At 37.2% G+C, this 21,750-nt stretch overlaps 1 protein-coding gene across 3 annotated transcripts in view; it reads right to left on the minus strand.

The window, feature by feature from the left end:
* Window positions 1-21,750, minus strand: part of FCHSD2 (FCH and double SH3 domains 2) — a 246,081-nt gene that overhangs the window by 76,565 nt on the left and 147,766 nt on the right. For all 3 annotated transcript variants that reach the window (XM_006885556.1, XM_006885557.1, XM_006885555.1), the window contains one exon: window positions 469-591. In XM_006885556.1, coding sequence (XP_006885618.1) covers window positions 469-591 — 123 coding nt within the window. The remainder of the gene's footprint in view (window positions 1-468; window positions 592-21,750) is intronic.

Consider the following 21,750-nt stretch of genomic DNA (forward strand, 5'->3'; position numbering starts at 1 on the left):
GTCAAAAGAAACTGAATATTGCATGGGAGTGCAGAGAAGCCAAAGCAGAAGGAAGAACATATTAATAGTGATTCATTTTATAAAACACAATGTATGAGAATGCTCGTATGAAACATAATATGAATTTTTTTTAAAAAAAACCAACTCAAAGATTTTTTAAAAAGTTCTCTCTCTCTCTCTCTGTCTGCCTGTCCTCTCTCTGTCTCTGTGTGTGTGTAAAGCAATGTGCTATTGCCCTGAGCTGGCCAGAGCTATGGCAGCCTCTCTGTTTTCCCATTTGATACCACCTTCACCAACTCGACAAGGACAAAAAACACTTTGTAACTTTGCTAAAAAGAACATTGTTTCCAGGAAATGTGTCCTTTAAAGCATCCTTCCAACATCACTGACACCTTTATTTAGTTTATATGGAAACATTTTAGATTCTGAAATGTGTAACTTTATCATTGAAAGTAACTTAGGTCTTACCTTGCTAGAAGTTTCTAATAAAAACTGGAATGTATTCTGTACAGCTTGGCATGTCTCTAGCTCAGTGCGGCTGAAGGCTATTAAATAATCCTTAAGGTGGTCATACACATTTCCATCAAGAGCCTGGAACACAGGAATAAAAAAATTAAAGTAAAATGGCTGACACACAATCCCTAACTGCCTACAAGAAATGTAGTAGTTCAGTTTAAAATCCAAGATTTACAATAAACAGTTGAAAGACAGATTGTTATAGAAAAGTAAATATAAACAATAAAATATCATGTGGGAATACTGACTCTCGAAATAAACAGGAAGAGAAAAAGTAAAACGTATACTGTCCCCACAGCACTGAGGAACAAAAGCGCAGCACAGGTACTTATACCACTAGATGGCACCACTAAGCACTTTAAATAGGAGATAGAAAATTCTTAAGATGCTTTCCATATAATTACGCAACATTCTCAAAGCCAACTGCTGATGCTAAGTCCGAACATGATTTTCACGAACTTGTGAAAACAATATCATTGATGCTTTTGCGTTTTTTTGCCTTACTAAAGTACTTGGCTAAGTGATAATAAACGTGTTTCCAGGAAATCAACTGGCACTATTTTGTTTCAATTTAGCAAATGGCAATATAGGCATCATGAGTTACAAAAGACAGCAAACAAACAAAAAAAAGGAGCCAGGTGTTTTACCTGGGACCGGGAATGAAACCTGAACCTGGGATCTGTGGCTTATGCTCTACATCTCCAGGCCCGAGCCATGTGTTTTAAAGGTGAAGCCCAGGTATCAAGGTATCAAGCCTGAGCTTGCTACAATAAAAACTGAATAGTCACCATGCCTGGGCACTGTGCAAGCTGGATGGAGGTCTGAAGAGGGAGGAAACTCAACTAATTTCTGTTGAGTCTAAACCAACTCATAGCTGATCTTCCAGTGGTTTTTGAGAGCAGTAAACAGCACACAAGGAAATTGCCCACCTTTCTCTGTAGGAGCAGCTAGTAGATTTGAATTGCCTAGTTTTGGGCTGACAGTGCAACTTCTTATCCACCAAGAAAGAGGATAAAGATTAAAAAAGAAAGAAAAATGTTTTTACCCATTTTAATGCTAGACAATATTTTTCATTAAAGGAACTGAATATTGGTTTTGAACAAAGTCACGACAAATTCAGAATCATCATTTAACAAAGTCTTTAAATCTCATTTAAGATACTCCTCCCATACAATTACACTGCCTCTGAACACCTGCTAGAGTGTCAGCCATGAGTCGGTTCCAACTTGACAGTACACAACTAAAACCACCAAACACTATAAAGACGTTCAAGAAGTAATTTCTTGCGACCATGTATTTCATTTTAGCTTTACTAACATTTAGGACCCTTCAGTGCTGCTGTTGTTGAGTTGATTTGAACTCTTGGTGATTCCAAGCGTGTGCAGAATACAGCTGCTCCAGAGTGTTCTAAGGCTGAAAACTTTTGGAAGAAGACTGCCACTAAATATAAAAATTTTACTTGACTACTGTTTCCCACAATGTCTCTAGATGGGTGCAAATGGCTAGGCTTTCCATTAGCAGCTGAATACTGAACTATTGCATGACTAGGACTCTTTCAATAAGACATGCTTACCTCCTCAACGTGGCTGCTAATGCCTTACCAAATGAGAATGGATTAGAATTACTGAGCTTTTGTTGCCAGTTTTGAATTTAGACATCTTTCTTTACTAACACCCAAGGAATGTCAAATTACAGATGTCTAATATCTAACACTGAAGTTAAAAAAGGAAACGCACAATAACTTGGCAAACAAACAGCACCTAACTGCTTGTGCGAAAAGATTTATTTCCAGTAAATATTTGTGACTTGGTAAAGAATGAAACAACTTAAATGTCCAACAGGTGATTGAAAAATAAAATGTGCTGTTTTGTGTATACACATACACACACTAGAATATTATCCAGGTATAAAAAGAGAATGAAGAGCTAATAAATACTATGACATGGATTCACTTTTATAAGGGTCAGACACAAATGGACAAATACAGTGTAATCCTATTCATGAGAAATATCCATTTATAATGATGTTTAATAGAGGTAACTAACATTTATTAACCATTTGCCAAGTTCCAAGGGCTTTACAAAACTGATTCAACTAGTTAGTGCTTCTACTTTGGGCATGTTTTAAGCAAGGGGTACTCCTTGGAAACCAGGGACATCATGCTTAGAAAGGTATAGGGTCAGCAAAGGAGAAGACCCCCAATAAGATGGATTGACACAGTAGCTGCAGCAATGGGTCCAAGTGTGTCAGAGATGATGAGGATGGCACAGGATAGGGCACGGTTCAGATCTGTTGTTCACAGGGTCACTAGGAGTCATACTTGTCTTGATGGCATTTAACAACAAGAGGTGCTTCCACAACCTTCTGTATGTCATGAGTATTATTACAGTGCCTGGCTGATAGCATGTATTTTTAAAAAAATTTATAAATGAATGAATGAATGAATGCTTTAATCTGGATCTTAGGACAACAACAGATAAACAATGAATTAGTTGACAGGCAAGCTATACTGGTTCAGGAAAAATGCACGATTACTCATCACACCAAACACATTAAAGGGTTTGAAGAACCCAAGTACAGCTTAATGAAATGACATTAGGTAGAAAATGGGCCAAGTGGTTGGAAATCTCTTTCAGCAGACAGATTAATTGCAAAATCACTTTTACACCCTATTCAACATTCAGAAATCTCTGAATTTTAATTAATACCCTTGAGGGTTGCTCAATGTGTCATGCACCAATTTTTCCTGGTAAATAAGATTGAGAGCTGGAAACATCCTGGCCTAGGTCAATTATTGCTAGTGTACGTAGTTAACAAAGGAGGGATAAAAATGAAGAAACAGTTGGAATCCAAAGCTCAGGAAATGAATGATGGTCTGATGACTGACTGAAGCCCCTTGACTCCCCTTAACGGCAACTGTCTGAACACTTCATGGCGTCCAGAGATTGAAGTTCAAAGCGTTGTTGCATAGTACTGTCTCATCACGGTTTATGATTAGAAAACACACTGCATATTTATACAGATTTTTATTCAAAAGCCAATGATTATTAGAAAAGTAGTCCTGAAAAATGCTGGATGAATTATTAGGTACCAAAGATAGGCTTCAAAATGCTTTTGTAGCCTCTTCCGCCATTCTTGTTCACACTGTATTTAATTTATTTATCCAGAAGTCTGATTTCCTCAACAAATCAAGCCTTGAAAGCAGGCACCACTTGCTCATTCCCTTTGTTCCTAACACTTCGCTGAGAGGATCAGCAATATATGACCACTGAATAGAAATGAACTGAGAAAGGTTAAACAGCAGTTCGTAGAAATCAAAACAAGAAGGCACGAAGACAATAATCAACAGTGAATTAGAGGATCAAGCACTTTATCTCAACTGGGTCAGACTATCTTAGTTTTGACCAGACAAGAAATCCCTTCTCTGACTTTCCAATCAATAGATCAAACTATCTTTTAGATGGAGTCATTCTCTCTTTTACCTGCTTTTCTCATTTGCTACCCTATTTGCTCATTTGCCCAGTTAAAAAACTCGAAAGTCAAGGTTTCACCTCTTACTTTCATATCCAGTTAATTATTAAATCCTATTGAGTTTACTTTTTAAATATTTATCAAAACCAACCCCTCTTCCCAAACTCCACAGCCACTGCTTATGCCATCTGGATCACTGCAATGAGCTATTTGGTGCCAGTTGTCCCTCTCACAAAGGCTTCCACACCATAGCTATGGAGATACTTTAAATTTTTTTCCATTCTAAATTTTATTTATTTATGTTGTTGAGAATATTCACAGCAAAACAGGCAGCGATTAAACTGTTTCTGCACCTATAATTTAGTGACACTGATTATATATTCAAGTTGTATGCTTCTCACTCTTTTCTGAATTGCTTCTCTTTCATTAATATAAGCTTGCTGCTCCCTGATCTTTCTAGTTGCTGTTGTTGCTTTGATCTGATACAGATGGTTCTTAAAAGAATATAATGCTCAAAGAGACTTTTTTTTTTACTAGTGAAGCTAAACTATTATTGGGTTTTAGGAATATTCAGGGGATATTTTTGGTTTGATGTTTCAAGATAATACCAAGGCACTCAATCACCCTAAATTTCTTATTTTACTTGATTGCTTACCACAAGTTATCCATTACATTTATGATGATCTTAAAAAAAAATCAGAGTGCATGATCTGGAAGAAGCTGGTTTCTCTCTCCAGCTTCTTCACTTACTGTTCTCACTGTAGTTGTCTTACTATGTACCTACTTTGGTTCCTCCGATACTCCTTTTTGCTGAATTCTTTTCCTCTGACTTGAATAACTTCTATTCTCTCCCTCCTGCCTATCTAGTTCTTATCCATACCTGTAAGAGCATCATTTAATCATTATTACACCAGACCTCCCTCTTGTCTTTTTGCTTCATGATATCTGATCATAGTGTATAACTTTGCACTGGTGAGGTATGCTGCTCATTTTGGTATGGAGAGGAGGACACATGCCTGTCTGTTTTATTTCGACTATCTCTTTTTTGTGCTGAGGACAAAGTCTGATATATTGTTGATGTTAGATTAATATTTGTCCAACAAATACAAGGTGGATAAAATCCAAATGTCCATCAACTAATAAATGGATTAACAAAATTTGTGTGCACACTATTAAATATTATTCTGCCATAGATGGTGATAATCTCCACAACAAGGAACCATGACAATATTATGCTAAGTGAAATATGTCATTAAAGACAAATATTATATAATTTCATTAATATGAAACACTTAAGTCAGGCAAATGTATTGAGATCAGTTTAACAAAAGCAATCAGGGGCAGGTGGGAAGGGGAAAGAAGAGAATCTTTGCCTAGCGTTAAGTTTTTGTTTGTGATGACAGAACAGACAGCAATTAATGTTGGTGATGGTTGTACAATATAATTGAAACAGGTATACAGAAAAATAGAATAGAACTAAAATCCCAGAAATAAATCCACTGATGTATGGATAAATTATCTTTGATAAAGAGATGAAATTGACTAAGTAGGTCGAGGGGGAAGATAACCTCTTTAAGAAATGGTGCTCACAAAACTGATTATCTTTGGAGAAAAAAATTGAAACAAGACCCACTCTCACACGATATAAAAAAAAAATGAACTCAGGATAGATCAAGGATCTTGGAGTAAAATGTAAAAGTATAAAGATCATAAAAAAAGGTAGTAATCTATTGCGTGAATGTACCACAAATTCACAGTCCATTAGTTTGTGGTTGGACATCTGGGCTGTTTCCATGTTCTTATGATGGTGAATAATGCTGCTATGCCCACTGGTGTACAAGTCTCTGACTGTGCCTCAGCTCTCATTTTCTCGGAGTATATTCCAAGCAGTGGAATAGCTGGGTCATATGGAATTTCTATGTTCCATATAGCATCCACTTCCTAAGTAACATGCCTCCGGAAACCCTATGAACTTTGATAAATGTCGATAGTTGTGGAGGGCTTCGGCCTTTTGTTCATGGGGTCACTATGAGTTGTGCTCAACTCAACAGCAATCATCAAAAACAACAACATATAGAAATATATATGGAAATATATTCCTTTTTGAGGAAGCACCAAGATGCCTTCCAGAGTGTTTGTACCATTTTACAATCCCACCAATGATGTATGAGTTCCTATCTCGCCACATTCTCTCCAACATTTATTACCTGATGTCCTGTTAAACTTTGCCACTGCTACTGGTGTGAGATGGCATCTCATTCTGATTTTGATTTGGTGGGATACTGATCATAGGGTTGCACAATTTGATGGTTGTGTGTGTGTGAAGGAAATGGGAAGGATCTTGTGTGAAAAACAATGTATTCAAACTCTATCAACTGTCAATAAATCAGTATAAAATAAAAAAAACCCTACAGATTAAAACAAAACAAAAACCAGATAACCAAAATGTTTGAAAAATGAATGAAAATAAGAAAATAGCTAAAAAGTTACTGAGAAATACTGCTAAGTGTACTATAGTTGTGAAAGTTGGAAAATTAATAAAGGCATGCCAAAGAATAAAAAATAGGGGGGGAGGATGCAAATTTAGAAGCCTTAGAAATGCCTTTGAGTTGTGGTCTATCGAATATATACTTCTCACAGATTGTCAAGAGAACTAACAGGTCTGTCTTGGAGAGGGTGAAACCAAGCTGATACTTGGAGGCAAGGATTTTGAGACTCCGTCTCACATACTCTGGGCATGTACCCAGGAGGACCCAGTCTTTGGAGGAGGATATCATGCTTAAAACGCTTAAAAGAGTAGAGTGGCAGCGCAGGAGAGGAAGACTGCAGGTGAGATGGATTGACACAATGAGTGGAGTAATGAGGGTAAGTGTGTCAGAGATAGTGAGATTGGCTCAGAGCTGGATTCAGAGCTTTTGTGTATAGGGTCACGACGAAGCAATAGCACATAAAAGCAACAAGAAGCCATATGGCATACACAGACTATTAAATATAACTAACAGATAAGAAAGAGACGATACACTAGATGAATGGACTTTTAAAAAAATTAAATCCTTATTGCATCAAAAGACTTCTCTAGAAGAGTGAAAAGAGAACCAATAGACTGGGTAAACATTGTTGGCAATGACACATCTGACAAGAGACTCATCTCTAAAATGAACAGAAATCTCCAACACCTCAGTGAGGAAAAAAGCAGACAAGTCAATAAGAAATATGGGCAGAGGACATGAAGAGGTATTTCACCAGAGAGGACATTTAGATGGTCAACAAACACATGAGGAAATAAGTCAAGATCATTAGCTACTGCTGAATCAGAATAGGGTCATAACTAACCATTGAGTGGGTTTTCAGTATCTGTAAATCACAAAGGAGGAGACTGTTCATTTTTCTCCTTGCCTTTGCATTGGCAGCACAAGATATAAATCAAAACGAGATATCATCCCACCCCAGCAACAAAAGCCAAGTTCAAGTGGAAATAACTGATTCGGGAACTCTCATACACTGCTGGTGAGAATGTAAAATGGTACAATCACTGTGCAAAGTAGTTTAATGCCTTCTTAGAAACTTGGGAACTGAAACAGCATTTGATCCAACAAGATCATGCTTAGGTATGTATCCAAAGTAATAAAAGTGGCAAAACAAATTGATATATGGCCACCCATGTTTACTGTAACATTATTTACCATAGCAAAGAATTGGAGACAACTCAAATGGCTCTTTATGGAGGAACAGCTAAGGTAACTGCGGCACATGATAGACAGTGAAGAGATTGAGATGGTTAACAGCTTAGTTTGCTGGGCTCCACAAAACACTCTTGGTATCAGCAGCTAGGAAATCAAAAGACAAATTACACTGGGAAAGTCGGCTGTCAGGGACCTCTCCAGGGTACTGAAGAACAAAGATGTCAGTCTGGAGGCTAAGGTGTACCTGATCCAGTCCATAGTCTTCTTAATTACTTGCTATGCATCAGAAATCTGCACAATGACTAAGGATGAGAGAAGAACTGATTAATGTCTTTGAGCTGTGGTGCTGGGGAAGAGTGTTGAATATACCATGGACTGCTAGGAAAACAAACAGGTTCGTCCTAAAGAGGGTGAAACAAGACTGCTTCTTGAAGTCAAGGATTCTGATGCTTCATCTGACATACTTTGGGCATGTTGCAAGGAGAGACCAGTCCTTAGAGAGAGAAATCATGCTTGGGAGGGTGAAGGGACAGTGCAGGAGAGGAAGACCCTCTATGAGGTGGATTGATTCAGTGACTGGGTACTGAGGGTAGGTGTGTGACAGTAAGGTTGGCACAGGATAGAGCAGAGTTCAGAGCTGTTGTACATAGTCACTCTAAGTCGCCAGTGACTTGATGGCACATAACAACTAGAAAAGATTTACACAGAGATAGAATCAGATGTGGAGGGTTAACAGAGATAAGTGAGGGAGAAGGGAGGGGGAAAAATGGTCAGAATTCACATGTTAAGAAAATAAATCAGCTCACATTTGAGTCCTATGACTGAAAACCAAGCCTAATGATGTGACATAACATTTGGAACATTCTGTTCAAGTTAAGAGAAATAACTGTGTTCATGGCACTTTGTCTAAAGTAGTAGATTTTAGCAAGAGCATCTTTACTGTGGAATCCCAAGATAAGGCAATATAAAGGACTTTTGCATGCCTTCTCCTCTCCTTGTATCAACAGATCTTGTTCTTCTAACCCCAGAAGTGCACTTGGAGGCGAAGCTGTTCTACAAAGAACCTCTTCCCTTGCTCTTTGCCCAGTTACTGGACAAAGGTGAATAACTGATCAAAACAAGGTCACTGTTTTCCCACTAAATGGCTGTTTTGTCATGTAAAGGAAACCTATCTGCAGTAGAAAAAAAATAAAGCCTAATCCTCAAAACCAATACTGTTGAATCCACTCAGACTCACAGCAGCCACACAGGACAGCATAGAACTGTCCCATAGGGCTTCCAAGGCTATAAATCCTCATGGAAGCAGACTGCCACATCTTTCTCTTTCAAGTAGTGGGTGGATTTAAACTCTGTACATCATTTGGTTAGCAGGTAAGCACTGTAATCACTGCATCATCAGGGCTTTTGAAGTAAGCCAACTGGTAGGAAATTAGTGAGAAATTTAGCACAGTGAGGATGGGAATGGATTGGGAGAAAAATAATGTCCGTCAATTGAGTGATTCCTGAGTTTAAGAATCACCTCATTTTTTCCATGATTTGGTGACTAAAACCAACAAAGTCTCCTGCATTGTTTAGAGCTCTGGTGGTCTAGTCTGTAGTATGTTGCGCTGCTAACTTAAAGGTTAATCATCGACAGTGGTCCAAATCCACTAGTGACTCTATGTGAGAGTTAAGATTTTTACAGATACCTGATGGAGGGTTAACTACGAGTCAGAATCTGAATCCTAGCATCAAAATTATTTCTTTGGTTGCAGTAAAAGGATAATACCTTGATTCATATAAATAAATGGAAGTGATAATTTAATAACTAGCCTTGATGTAAATATGAGTGGCAGGACAAAGTTGGGCAATCTCCTCCCATGTGATTTACAGTTTCAGACACTCAATGGAGAGATAGCTATAAGTAGGCTCTGATTGGACAGCAAAGAATTAATTTGATATATGAGCTGATAGAAGGTATGCATAGCAAAGAGACTTGCCTAGCATTTAGGCATTTAAATGAACAAGACACAAGCATGCTCTCTAGGTACAGTAGTTCTAAGTCAAGTGAGCATTTACGTGCATAGATTTCAACTTATAGAGAGACTTGTGTGAAGAGGTAATAATTTCTTTTTTATAATTTATTTATTAATTTTAATGAAAGTTTATAGAGACTTAGGATTTCTAGTCATTCATTGTTGCCCTTTTAGTGAAGAAGTAATAATTTCTTAATCAATGTTACACATACATGCTCAGAAATTGTAGGGGAAATCAGCCTTTCAAAGTTTATATAAATATGAATTAACCTGTGTGCTTTAAATTCTCTGGTCATCTCCAATGTGCAAAAATTTGGTAGGTAGGTAACTCTTCAAAATGTATTTTTAAAAAATAGCTTGGTTTTATTTAAAAAACCCTTTCATTTAAAAAAATTGCTTATTTAAAAAAACCCCAAACAACTAGTTGATATGAACAGTCTTATTTGACAATTTAATACAAATTGTTAAGGGAAGAATTCTGTAATATTTAAACTGTGAAGCCATAAGGTCTTTGATCAGCAATATTATTTTAATGGTCAAGCAGTGTTCTTTAAAAACATGGAATGTGAATGTGTGTTAGCTATATTCCTTATATTCTTACTTTATATCCTTTCTAGTTATTTGATCTACTTGATCCCATAAAATTAGTTGGGTCTGGAACCCTGCATAGTAAAGAAAATTTATTTAAAAAATTGTGACATCCTAAAAACAAATTCAGAAAAAGAAAATTCTTGGGTATTTCATTAAAAATTTACTTTAAAGGACAGTATAAATTCTGTGAAAATAAGTTGAAATGAAATATCATGATGAATTAGGATAAAGAAAATGTGTCCTTTTTTCTAAGCATATGATGCAATATCCTCTGAAGTGAAAACTCTGAACAGTGGCCTCCTTGTATAGATTCAGAAAGGGCAGTTTCTGTAGTCATCAAGTTATGTTGAAATCTCTTGAGTTTCCTCAGTGCAGCCTAGAAAAGCAAACTCTTCCAAGTGCAGTGGGCATTTAAAGGCAACCTTTGGTAAAAGTCAGGGATATAAATATCCAAACGATGACAAAGGTGAGCTTTTTTAAAATGAAATCTTCAAATTTGTACAGTATTCCCTCCCTGACTGATGCTGGGGAAAAAAGACTGCTTTTGTTTATCTTTCTAAGAAGACCTCAACCTGAATTTAACCAGTTTCTCTTTTAGAAATGCAAAGAGAAGCAATGTTCTATTAATTTAAAAAGATCAAAGCACAATTCAGGGCTACATTTGAGTTACCGTAAGTATTTTAACACATAGCTGGATGCATCAAATGATACAAAGTAAACCTGAAAAAAAAATCATCATCTAATGTTGAATGTTTTATTTAAAAACACTAATGTATTTCAGGATCTGTGAAGGTGAAAACAAAAAGATACTTCTATCTGTGTATTAAAAAAATAGGAAAGGAAAATGTAATACAGCTTTTCTATAAAGCCCATGACATGGTCTTGAGTTATCTAACAGCATATGAGAGAGAAGCCAGATCCCTTAAAACGGTTTTAATATGATCCTGTGTTTGTAAGTGTGCTAAAACGATCTCGTTATTCAAGTTGTAACCCAAAGCAGTGGCATGGTCGAGTGGAAAAGATGGGCTTTTGAGCCACATGTGCTTACAACTGAATCCCAATTCTACCACTTAAAAGCAACATGACACTGGGATGATTGTGAACTTTCTTGATCTTCAAATTTCTGATTTGATGGAATGAAAAAATACTTATAAAAGATGGTTATTAAAATTATAAAATTTAACCATTTTTACTCTCTACTTTTCTCAGAATACAGGAAGGAACACAAAGTCTTTGTTTTAGCTCAGGCAGCAGTAGCTCTGATGTGGCAACCTCAAAGTTCTTACACTGAAGTCTTAGTAAGAGTTATCATATATTTCCTGAACATATAGGGCCATTAAAAGAAAAGGAAATAAGCCGATTTCACAAAGTTTCCACGACTTATTTCCAAAAAACACTTGGCAATTGCACTAAGAATCAACTGTTTCTTGACAACCCCAAGACAGCCTCCAACAGGAACAACCTCTTCAGAGAAATCTCTGCACCTGGCTTTCTACGATAAAAAGGAATCTGATAAACACAGTGACCTCGTAATGACTCAACAGTTTAATTTCAGAAAAGATTTGACAATTTATTCTGTCAGGACTACGCTAAGGGCAGAGTCAGTGTTTGTAAAGACCCTGCTAAAGACGTAACCATGATAAACTTGGCCTAGCTAACACTGGAGATGAGCATGTTGTAAGATAATTAAGTACTGTGGGTTGGTAAAGATATTGAATAGACCATGGAAGGTTTAAAGAACAAAACTGTCTTGGAGAAAGAGCAACTAGGAAGCACCTCAGAGGAAAGGACGGTAAAGCTTCATTTCACATACTGACACCAAGAGACTTCAATCCTTGGAAAAAGATATCCTAAGATTTCATTTCTAGAATAAAAGGGTGAAAGAGAGAAAGATCTTTAATAAGATGGACTGACACAGATGACAGCACAGGCTAGTGCAAGGTCCCATCTGTTGTTCACAGGGTGTGTATGAGTTGTAGTCGACTCAGTGGAGCCCAAGAACAGAGAGAAGTACATGGACAAATATAGTGGTAAACCTTCAGGAAACCCTTTCTGAAAGAAATGATGTGTGAGTGCATTTAGCAGGAGGTTCAACGTCATGAGAAATAAAAGAAAAACCTATATATGTGAAACAATCAAAGAATAGCATAGATGTTAATTCAGTACAACCAGAATGTACAGCAAAGTAGGCATGAGTGTTATATATGTGTAAGGGGAACAAATTTTAATGCTAGAGTAAGTTTTCAGGGAATGTGGCTAATGTGACTTAAATCTAGAGAGGAAGGAGGTGTCTCAGGCAAGGGAATGCATTCTAAATATTTTCAATGTCAGGCTAAAGTTGTCTGAAGTAAAATGATGAAGAATGCCGAAAGGAATGCCGAGGAAATAAGGTGAGTTCAGATTATGGAGGGTTTTGAATTCTAAGAGTCAGAGTGGAATTTAGGTATTAGTCTAGGAGAGAGTGAGAAGATATAAAAAATTCTGGGAAGTGATCTGTGTCTGAAAATCTTTAATTACATTAAGTCACAAGGATTCTGATGAAAAGAATGATCTAGTTCTTAACTACTGGAATCAGTGGCTGTAAATGCTAACTCTAATATTAATTTATTATCTTGATTACTTTTTCATTTTTCTAATAAATCAACTCAGTAGGTTTAAAAAGGATCTTTGAGTTAAAACACCATAGCAAGTTTAAGATAACCTCATGTTTTCCCGAAAATATTTAGTTGAGAACATAGTCTTTGAAGTTTTGGTCTTTAATCTCAATATAAGTGGCCTCTGGGCTACTAAATGTGCAATGCAGGATATTTTAAAATTTTAACACAGTAGGCAAATTGTACTTTTTTGGCATGTAGCTTTTAGAATGTCAAAGCTTTCAAGTCCAAAGCCTGTAAAAAAAAGAATTTGGCTTTTCTTTTATAAACATTCACATATCCATACGAAGTCAATTCCAGCAAAAGCCTCTGCTGTGCTCAGCGGTATTTGAATTGCAGAAAAAACATCAGCTGAGGACATTCAGGAAGGAAGGTCAAGAAAGACAGGCTCCATTTCTCAGCAGCCGTGATAGTAACGTCCCCTAACAAAGTTATAACTAAGTACTTGGGGTTTTTTCCTACTTAATAAGATTACGGCTTCAAGAGATTGTACCTCAAAGCTCAAATATCCTTTTAAGAAATGAATTTAAAATTAATTAAGAAAAAAAATTAAGTTTTTCCTTCCTTGTTACCATGTTTAATGATACTTATATTTAAAATTTAAGTATCTGTCAAGACTTATATCGGCTTACTTAGGTTTTGAAAGTTGCTTCTTTTATTGGTGAAAATGTTCCTATTTCTGCTAAATTTTACTGTGCTGGAAAAGCTCTTGGACTTCATAGGAAATCTATGAAGATGGTGGGGAGCTCCTTCTGTAAGCAGAATATAGTTCCAGAGATCTGTTCCACAACATCTGTGGATAGCTTTTATTGTCCCCTCTGGCAAGGGCCCCTGGTGTTTTGTGTGACAGGCTTATGACCTAAATGCAGAAAGTGGTTTATTTGTAAGTAAGCAGATCCAAACTGAAAAGACATTTATAGCCTAGCACAAATTAATCTTGGCTTTAATATCACACAGACAGGACAATAATTTTAGCCCTCCAGAGGAATTAATTCTGTTATCATTTAGTTTTTCAAATTTATCACCACCAAAATGCTAAAGACAGGAAGGCTCACAACAGTATCTAAAAGGGACTCCGTGTTTGTGCACTGGTATACTACTCACAAACACACTACACTCCAGGTTCTGACAGACCTTTCACAACATGTTTTATTTCAGTTCTCATGTGAACAGGTTTGTTCATAACATATGCTTATCTCCTGAGTGAAATTTCTTTATATCTTTTTAAATTTTTTTTTTTACTTTTTAAAACATTTATTATTAATTTCAATGAAAAGTTACAGAGACTTTGGATTTCCATTCATTCATTGTTGTACTTCATATGCTTATCTCCTGAGTGAAATTTCTTTATATCTTTTTTAAATTTTTTTTTTTTACTTTTTAAAACATTTATTATTGATTTCAATGAAAAGTTACAGAGACTTTGGATTTCCATTCATTCATTGTTGTACTTCTCTACCCTCCCAGCCCTCCCCCCAGTACACTACCCTCTTGGAAAAGTAAAAAAAAATTCTTTCATTGTTTTACAGTCCCTCCCACGAGGTCCACTCCACTATACAGCCTTCGCTCTGGACTCCTGTCATGACAAAAATACCTAATAATTTTCCCTCTTAAACAGTTTTCTCCCTCATCTGTTTCAATGCAGTATACATTACTGAACCCATCTTTCTCAGTCTCTCCCCAACCCCAAGGTCAGTCCTGGTTTACAACAGTGGCACCATGCAGTATTTGTCCTTTTTGTGACTGAGATACTTCACTCAGCATACTGTCCTCCAGGGTCACCCATTTTGAATAATATTGCATGAGTTCCTTGTTTTTCAACGTAGCATAGTATTCCATTGTGTGAATATACCAGAGCTTCTCTAGCCATTCGTTTGTTGATGGGCACTTAAGATGTTTCTAACTCCTTGTTATTGTGAACAAAGCCGTGATAAACATGGGTGTGCTTGGATGTCAGTTATGGTCTCTTTGGGGGTATATTTCCAGTAGTGGAATTGCTGGGTCAAATGGTATCTCTATTTGCAACTTTTTGAGAAAGTGCCATACTGCCTTCCACAGTGGTTGCACCATGTTACACTCCCACCAACAGTGAGTAAGGGTTCCAGTTTCTCCACTACCTCGCCAGCATTTTTTGTTGCTTGCTGTTCTGTTAAATTTTGCAATTCTGACTGGAGTGAGATGATAACCTGATAGTTGTTTTGATTTGCATCTCTCTTAGAGCGAGGGGTTTTGAACATTTCTTCATGTGCTTGTTAGCCATCTGAAAGTCTTCTTCAGTGAATGGTCTGTTCATATCCTGTGCCCATTTTTCTATTGGATTACTTACCTTTATCTTGTTGTGATGCTCAAGCATTTTATAAATTCTGGATGTAAGTCCCTTATCTGATATGTCATCACCAAATACTTTTTCCCAGTCTGTGGCTTCCCTTTTTACCCTGTTGGAGAAGTTTTTGGATGGGGATTTGATTCTTAGAAGATCCCATTCATCTATTTTATCTTCTTTTGGTTGTAGGCTCTTTATATCTTTTTAATATTAAGGGAGATAATAAAAGTAGTAAGTTATTTTGTTGAATGTCTGTCATTGCTACCTTTAACATTAATTATAATGTATTTTTAAAGGTCGATTCTGTCCATCAATTTGCAATTGGCCAGCTAGCTGTACTGTTGGTTTGTTTTTGTTTTTTTAAGTTTTATTTTATACTGGTTTACTTACAAAATTCATATACATTGTCTTTCACACCAGATCTTTCCCATTTCCTTTCCCCACCCCTTCCTCTACCCATCAAATTGTGCAACCCTATGATTACTCCCCTGCCCAATCTCACCCCTCTGCTCCTATCCCCTCACCTTGCATCGTCAACCACATTTTACTAGTTATCTTTCTATTTCTACAATAATGGTCTTATCCAGTATTTGTCTTCATGGGGCTGAATTAATTCACTTAGCATAATGCTCTCCAGTCCCTCCCAAGTTAGATAGTGATTTTCAAAATCATTACTCCTGCGTGCTGTGCAGTATTCCATTGTGTGAATGTACAATAATTTCTCAATCTATTTGACTGTGGTTTGACATTTGGGCTGTTTTCACATTCTTGTGATGGTGAATATGCTGCTATTTACACTGACATACAACAAATATATTGTTTTAAATAACAAAATGAAAATGCTTAATACATCAGTAAGTAAATAGAAAAGACTATGCTCTATTCATCCTAAGCACTGCTTGCTCGCTCGCTCTCACACACAAATTTAATTGATTACAGAATACACTGTTGACAAAGGTGCAAGGAAAGAAATACTGTTTTAAGGAGTGTAAGCTGATAGGATCCTTTTGGAAGGCAATCTTGGTTTACATGCAAAGATTAACAATTTCTCTTTTTTGGCTCAGGAATTCTATTTCTTTAAAAAATTGTATCTTTTATGGAAGTTTTCAGAAAGGGGTACAAAGATCTCTGTAAATTGTATTTACTATAGAATTATTGAAGCAGAAAAAAGATTAGAAAATGTCTAGCACACTAATATGACAGGGATAGTTCATAATGTACTTATGTTCATAGTTCATAATGCATTTATGTTAAAAGGGTGATGTCAACTGTGAACATGTGTATATGTAATAATATGTTGTTGTTGTTGTTATGTGCCATCGAGTCGTTTCCGACTCATAGCTACCCTATGCACAACAGCTCTAAACCCTGCTCTATCCTGCGCCAACCGCACCGCCTCTGACACACCCATCCCGATTACCCCAGTCACTGAATCGATCCATCTCATAGAGGGTCTTCCTCTCCTGTGCCATCCCTCCACCCTCCCAAGCATGATGTCCCTCTCCAAGGACCCGTCCCTCCTGGCAACATGTCCAAAGTATGTCAGATGAAGCCCCAGAATCCTTGCCTCCAAGGAGCAGCTTGGTTTAATCCTCTCCAAGATGAATCTGTTTGTTTTCCTGGCAGTCCATGGTACATTCAGTACCCTTCTCCAGCACCACAGCTCAAAAGCATCCACTCTCCTTCTGTCCTCCCTAGTCGTTGTCCAACTCTCTGATGCATAACAAGCGATTGCAAATACCATGACCTGTATCAGGCGCACCTTAGTCTCCAGAGACACACTGTTGCTCCTGAGTACCTTTGAGAGGTCCCTAACGGCAGACTTTCCCATCGCGATACGCTTTTTGATTTCCTGACTGTTGGTACCAAGAGTGTTGAATGTGGAGCCGAGCAAAGTGAAGCTGTGAACAATCTCAATCTCTTCGTCATCCATCCTGACGCTGCCAATTGGTCCAGTGGCGAGAATCTTTGTCTTCTTGACGTTGAGCCTTAGTCCATACTGAAGGCTGCAGTCCTTGACCCTTCGCAGCAAGTGTATGAGGTCCTCCTCAGTTTCAGGAAGCAGGGTTGTGTCATCTGCATAACGCAGATTGTTAATAGATCTTCCACCAATCCTGATGCCACAATTCTACTCATAGAGCCCAGCCTCTCGAATAATCTGCTCTGCATACATGCTGAAAAGGTATGGAGACAGGATGCATCCCTGGCGTACACCCTTCCCTATTTTGAACCATGCAGTGTTACCCTGCTCTGTTCTGACTACTGCTTCTTGGTCCAAGTATAGGTTTCGCATTAGCACAATTAAATGTTCTGGGATTCCCATTCTTCTCAGAGTCAGCCACAGTTTGTTATGATCCACACAGTCAAATGCCTTTGCATAATCAATGAAACAAACACAGATAGACATTCTTCTGGTATTCCCTGCTTTCAGCCAAGATCCATCTAACATCAGCAACGATATCCCTAGTACCACGACCCCTTCTAAACCCAGCCTGGACTTCCGGCAGTTCTCTGCTGATGTGCTGTTCTAATCGTTTTTGGATGATCTTCAGCAGAATCTACATACAGAAAAAATTATTTCCTCAAATGACAGAATAGTTTATCGCTAGGTAGTTTTGTTAGAGTTGTTCTTTTAAAATTTTATCTTTTGGGTTTTTCCCATACTTTGGAAATTTTATGCTACTTGATAATAAAAAACTAAAGTTTTGGTTGTCACTGAGTTGATTATGATTCATGGCAATATTATCTGTGCAAGTGTACATGCTGTTATGGGACACTGGAACCAAATGATAGCCTCAGTGGGTTGTCAGAGGCTATAAATTACATGAAGCAGGAGTGGCATCCACTTCCTAAATAACATGCCTCCAGAAACTCTATGACCTTTGATAAATGTCAATATTTGTAGAGGGGCTTAAAGCCTTTTGTTCATAGGGTCGCTATGAGTTGTGCTCGACTCGAAGGCAATCATTAATAACAACAACAACAACAACAAATTGCATGAGAGGAGACTACTGGTGAATTTGACCTGAATGCCTTTGGGATGACAGTACAACTCTTTACCCACTAGGCCACCAGTGCTTCCTCTCTGTCTCTGTCTCTCTCTGGCTCTTTCTTTCTTTCTTTATGGAGCTCTGGTTGGCTTAGTGGCAAAAAGCTGTGCTGCAATCCCAAAGGCATGTTGCTTGAGGCCACCAGTTGCTCTGTGGGAGAAAGATGGGCAATTTCTTCTTCTGAAAACCCCCCCAGAGGGTTGGCTATGGGTCAGTTTTGACTCAACAGCACACAACAACAAATATGTGTATACACACACACACACACACACACACACACACACACACACACACATAAAGTGTTAAGGAAGGAAGGATGTGTTTATTATTGGACAGAAGTCTTAGATTATTAGTGGAAAAGTCTGAGAAGGAAAGACTGGACTGAAAGAAAAACAGGACAGAACTGCATGGGAACTACTGCTGGTATGGAAGATCACAGATGCTCAAACCTTGGGTGGACACTTCCAATTCTTCTCTTGCTTTACAATTCTAGGCTACTGCTTTTCTGATTAGCCTTTCTTCCACAATTTCAGATATATATTAACTGTGGCGGGAAAGGGAAAGTATTGTATCCTCTATATTATTGGGGATGATCAATGCAATACCACTTAAGAGAGAGGACACACAAAAGGACACAGTCAACAGCAGACAGATGGCAAGGTGAACAGATATGGATCGGTGACAAGGAAAGGACGTACATTGTTAATTAAAAATACTATTCTAGGGACCTCTGGTGGCCTAATGGCAAGAAGCTGTGCCAATCTCCTCCTGTGCCAGTCAGATCCGATTCGACGGTACACAACAACAAAATAAATAAAAATACTATTCTTTCCTTCAGCGACTGGACTTGGTACAGTTGCTGAAAATAAGTTTTAATTTGATTAAATGAACTAACGTTAGTCTTTTGCATTTCTCCTTTTAAAATGAAATTTGGAGTACTTCAATATTTAGAATGTTTTTATTTTTCTTACTGACTTTTAAGAGCTCTTCAAATAAAATGAATATTAACCTTTTGCCATGCTGTATATGACTTCCACATTGTGATTTACTTTATCACATATTTAGAGGCAGCACAATGACTGTGGTGGATAAACTCTATGCTGCCCATTAATGTCTATCCTCCCTTTCTTCTTGGGCACATGACCATGTGGCTGAGTTTTTTCCCCAATAGCATGTAAGCAGAAGTTATGTATGGCAGTTTCAGGACAAATGTTTAAGAAAATAGGTGCATTTCTTCCATTCTCTCGTTCCCCAACCAACTAGGTAGATCCCAAATGAGTGAATGATCCAATTTTTGGCCAGGCCTATGATGGAAAGGGTAGTGGAGTCAATCTTTCACCTGCATTCTTAAATATCGCTATGAGGCAAAGGATTATTACTATCTATTCTCTACTTGTGTGAGCCTTCGCATTTTGGATCTCTTAGATTGTTTAGCCTTTATCTTACTACAACATAGTATCTCTAGATGTTGCTAATTAATTCAACACAGAAAAAAATACCAGTGCATTTGCGAAGAGGCAGAGTAGCAAGAAGTGAGGACAGAGATGCTGTAGATCAAGAAGAGTATAACACTTGTTCTATCACAGCAAAACATCTGGTGATAGGCATGCTTGGGAAGCAGACAAGGGTCATTAACGTAGCTCTAAGGCATGGATTCTCAACTCGGACATTACAGAATCATAGAAAAGGATCTCAGTACAAGATCTGGCACTAAGTACCACAAATGTTAGCTCTTCTTGTTATAGTTAAATACTTTTAAAATTTGGTACAGTCAAATCTAACACAATTATCCTAAAATGTTTGTTTTGGTTAGAATACTTTAGAAATTCTATCTCCACACCTAGATCAGATAAAGATATACCCACATTTTCTTTTATTACATTATCTTTAACAAAGCTTGGATTTGTCATGACCAGCCTGGTATATGCAGGGATGTCAATATTTCTTTTTTTCTTAAGAGCCACAACATCATCACTTTAAAAATCTATTATGTTCCCACTGATTTGAAGTCTACTTTTTCCACATTCTTGAGTCTTTATAAGTCCTTAATATCTAACTGAAATTGATCATGCATGCTGAGGAAATGAGGCTAGAATTAAATACAGTAAGTAAAGTCTTACCTACAAAGCTTAGGGGAAAATTTCAGTTAAAGAAAACTGTATCAAATCTACTCTTTCTTTCACATGAAAGAGAACTGTCAACAGGTTCACTTTATAGCAATTTTATTTTTGACAAGAACCAAAAAATCCCCTAAAGCACGGTATGTCAGTACATGCTTTACCAAATGAAAGTAAAGGTGAACAGCACTCATGAGTTTAATGCCTGGAAACTCCCTAAGTAATTTATGTTGGTCTTGCCTGGTCACTCATGTAAAGCAACTCAACTATTTCTATTTTAACGCTTGAAAGATATACAAGGTCTGAAAGGAAAACAAAAAATAGTATTCAGTATTTTTAGAGAAAAACAGTTCCACAGACTTCTTTGTTTACTTGCAATTACCAGTTTTAACTATTTCAGAAAGGAAAATCAGGTTACCATATGCAAGAGCTTACTGACAAAGACAAGGCCTCAAGTGATGCTGATTAGTGAATAATCAGAGAAAGTAAAAAGGCCAAATGGATACTTAATGAAGATATTGTGTTAGGTACTAGACATACTTATGACTGATGAAGAATATATAGTTAGCTATATTCATAGTTAAAGACACAAGATCTCAGAGGCTAAGGAAAATGCAAAAATGATGGAAATAAAATGTAATGTGTTTGACTTAAGCCTATGTCATACTCTACAGCTTCAAAAAAGAATTCTGAAGCTTTAACTTTTTTAAAAAACAAACAGTTTAAGCTGGCTTCTTTTATTTCACTATTTGGTGTAAATTCTTAAAAGCTTTAGGATGATGAAGTAATAAATGCCCACAGCTGGAAGAAGAGTTTCTGGACAGCATGATCTCAGTTTTCTCAAGGACAAGGGCACGTTCAATTTTTCGGGAGCTTTACACTGAATGAACCACTTTGCCACTGGTTCTAATATACTTCACTTACAAAACTTTCGTTACTGAAAGTAAAAATAGTAAGAGGAACTTGAGTCTTTAATTTCAACAGAAAACGAAATGAGTAAGGCATCAGACACAAAGAAAAATAAAATATGTCAAAAGCACGAGGGACATCTGGCAGGTAGTCTTTGGTCAGAAAAAATGGATGCTGTTAGGAGAGGAGGAAATTCTTTGAGAAATGGTTTTGAGAAGGCTTTCCAATCAGAAACTGGGGCAACAAAGTAAACTCTGGATCTTATGAACACACAGCTCATGATGACCACACTTTTTACCAGTTTTAATATCTTTCAAAGTATCACCAATATTTAATTCTATTTCTGAAACATATTCTGCAAGTAAATTCTCTCAAGTTCAGTCAATTGCTTATTTGACACTAATCCTCCTTAAAAATTTAA

The sequence above is a fragment of the Elephantulus edwardii genome, unplaced genomic scaffold, assembly GCF_000299155.1.
Source record: "Elephantulus edwardii isolate Elephantulus edwardi_28Jun2011 unplaced genomic scaffold, EleEdw1.0 scaffold00044, whole genome shotgun sequence".
NCBI classification, from domain to species: domain Eukaryota; kingdom Metazoa; phylum Chordata; class Mammalia; order Macroscelidea; family Macroscelididae; genus Elephantulus; species Elephantulus edwardii.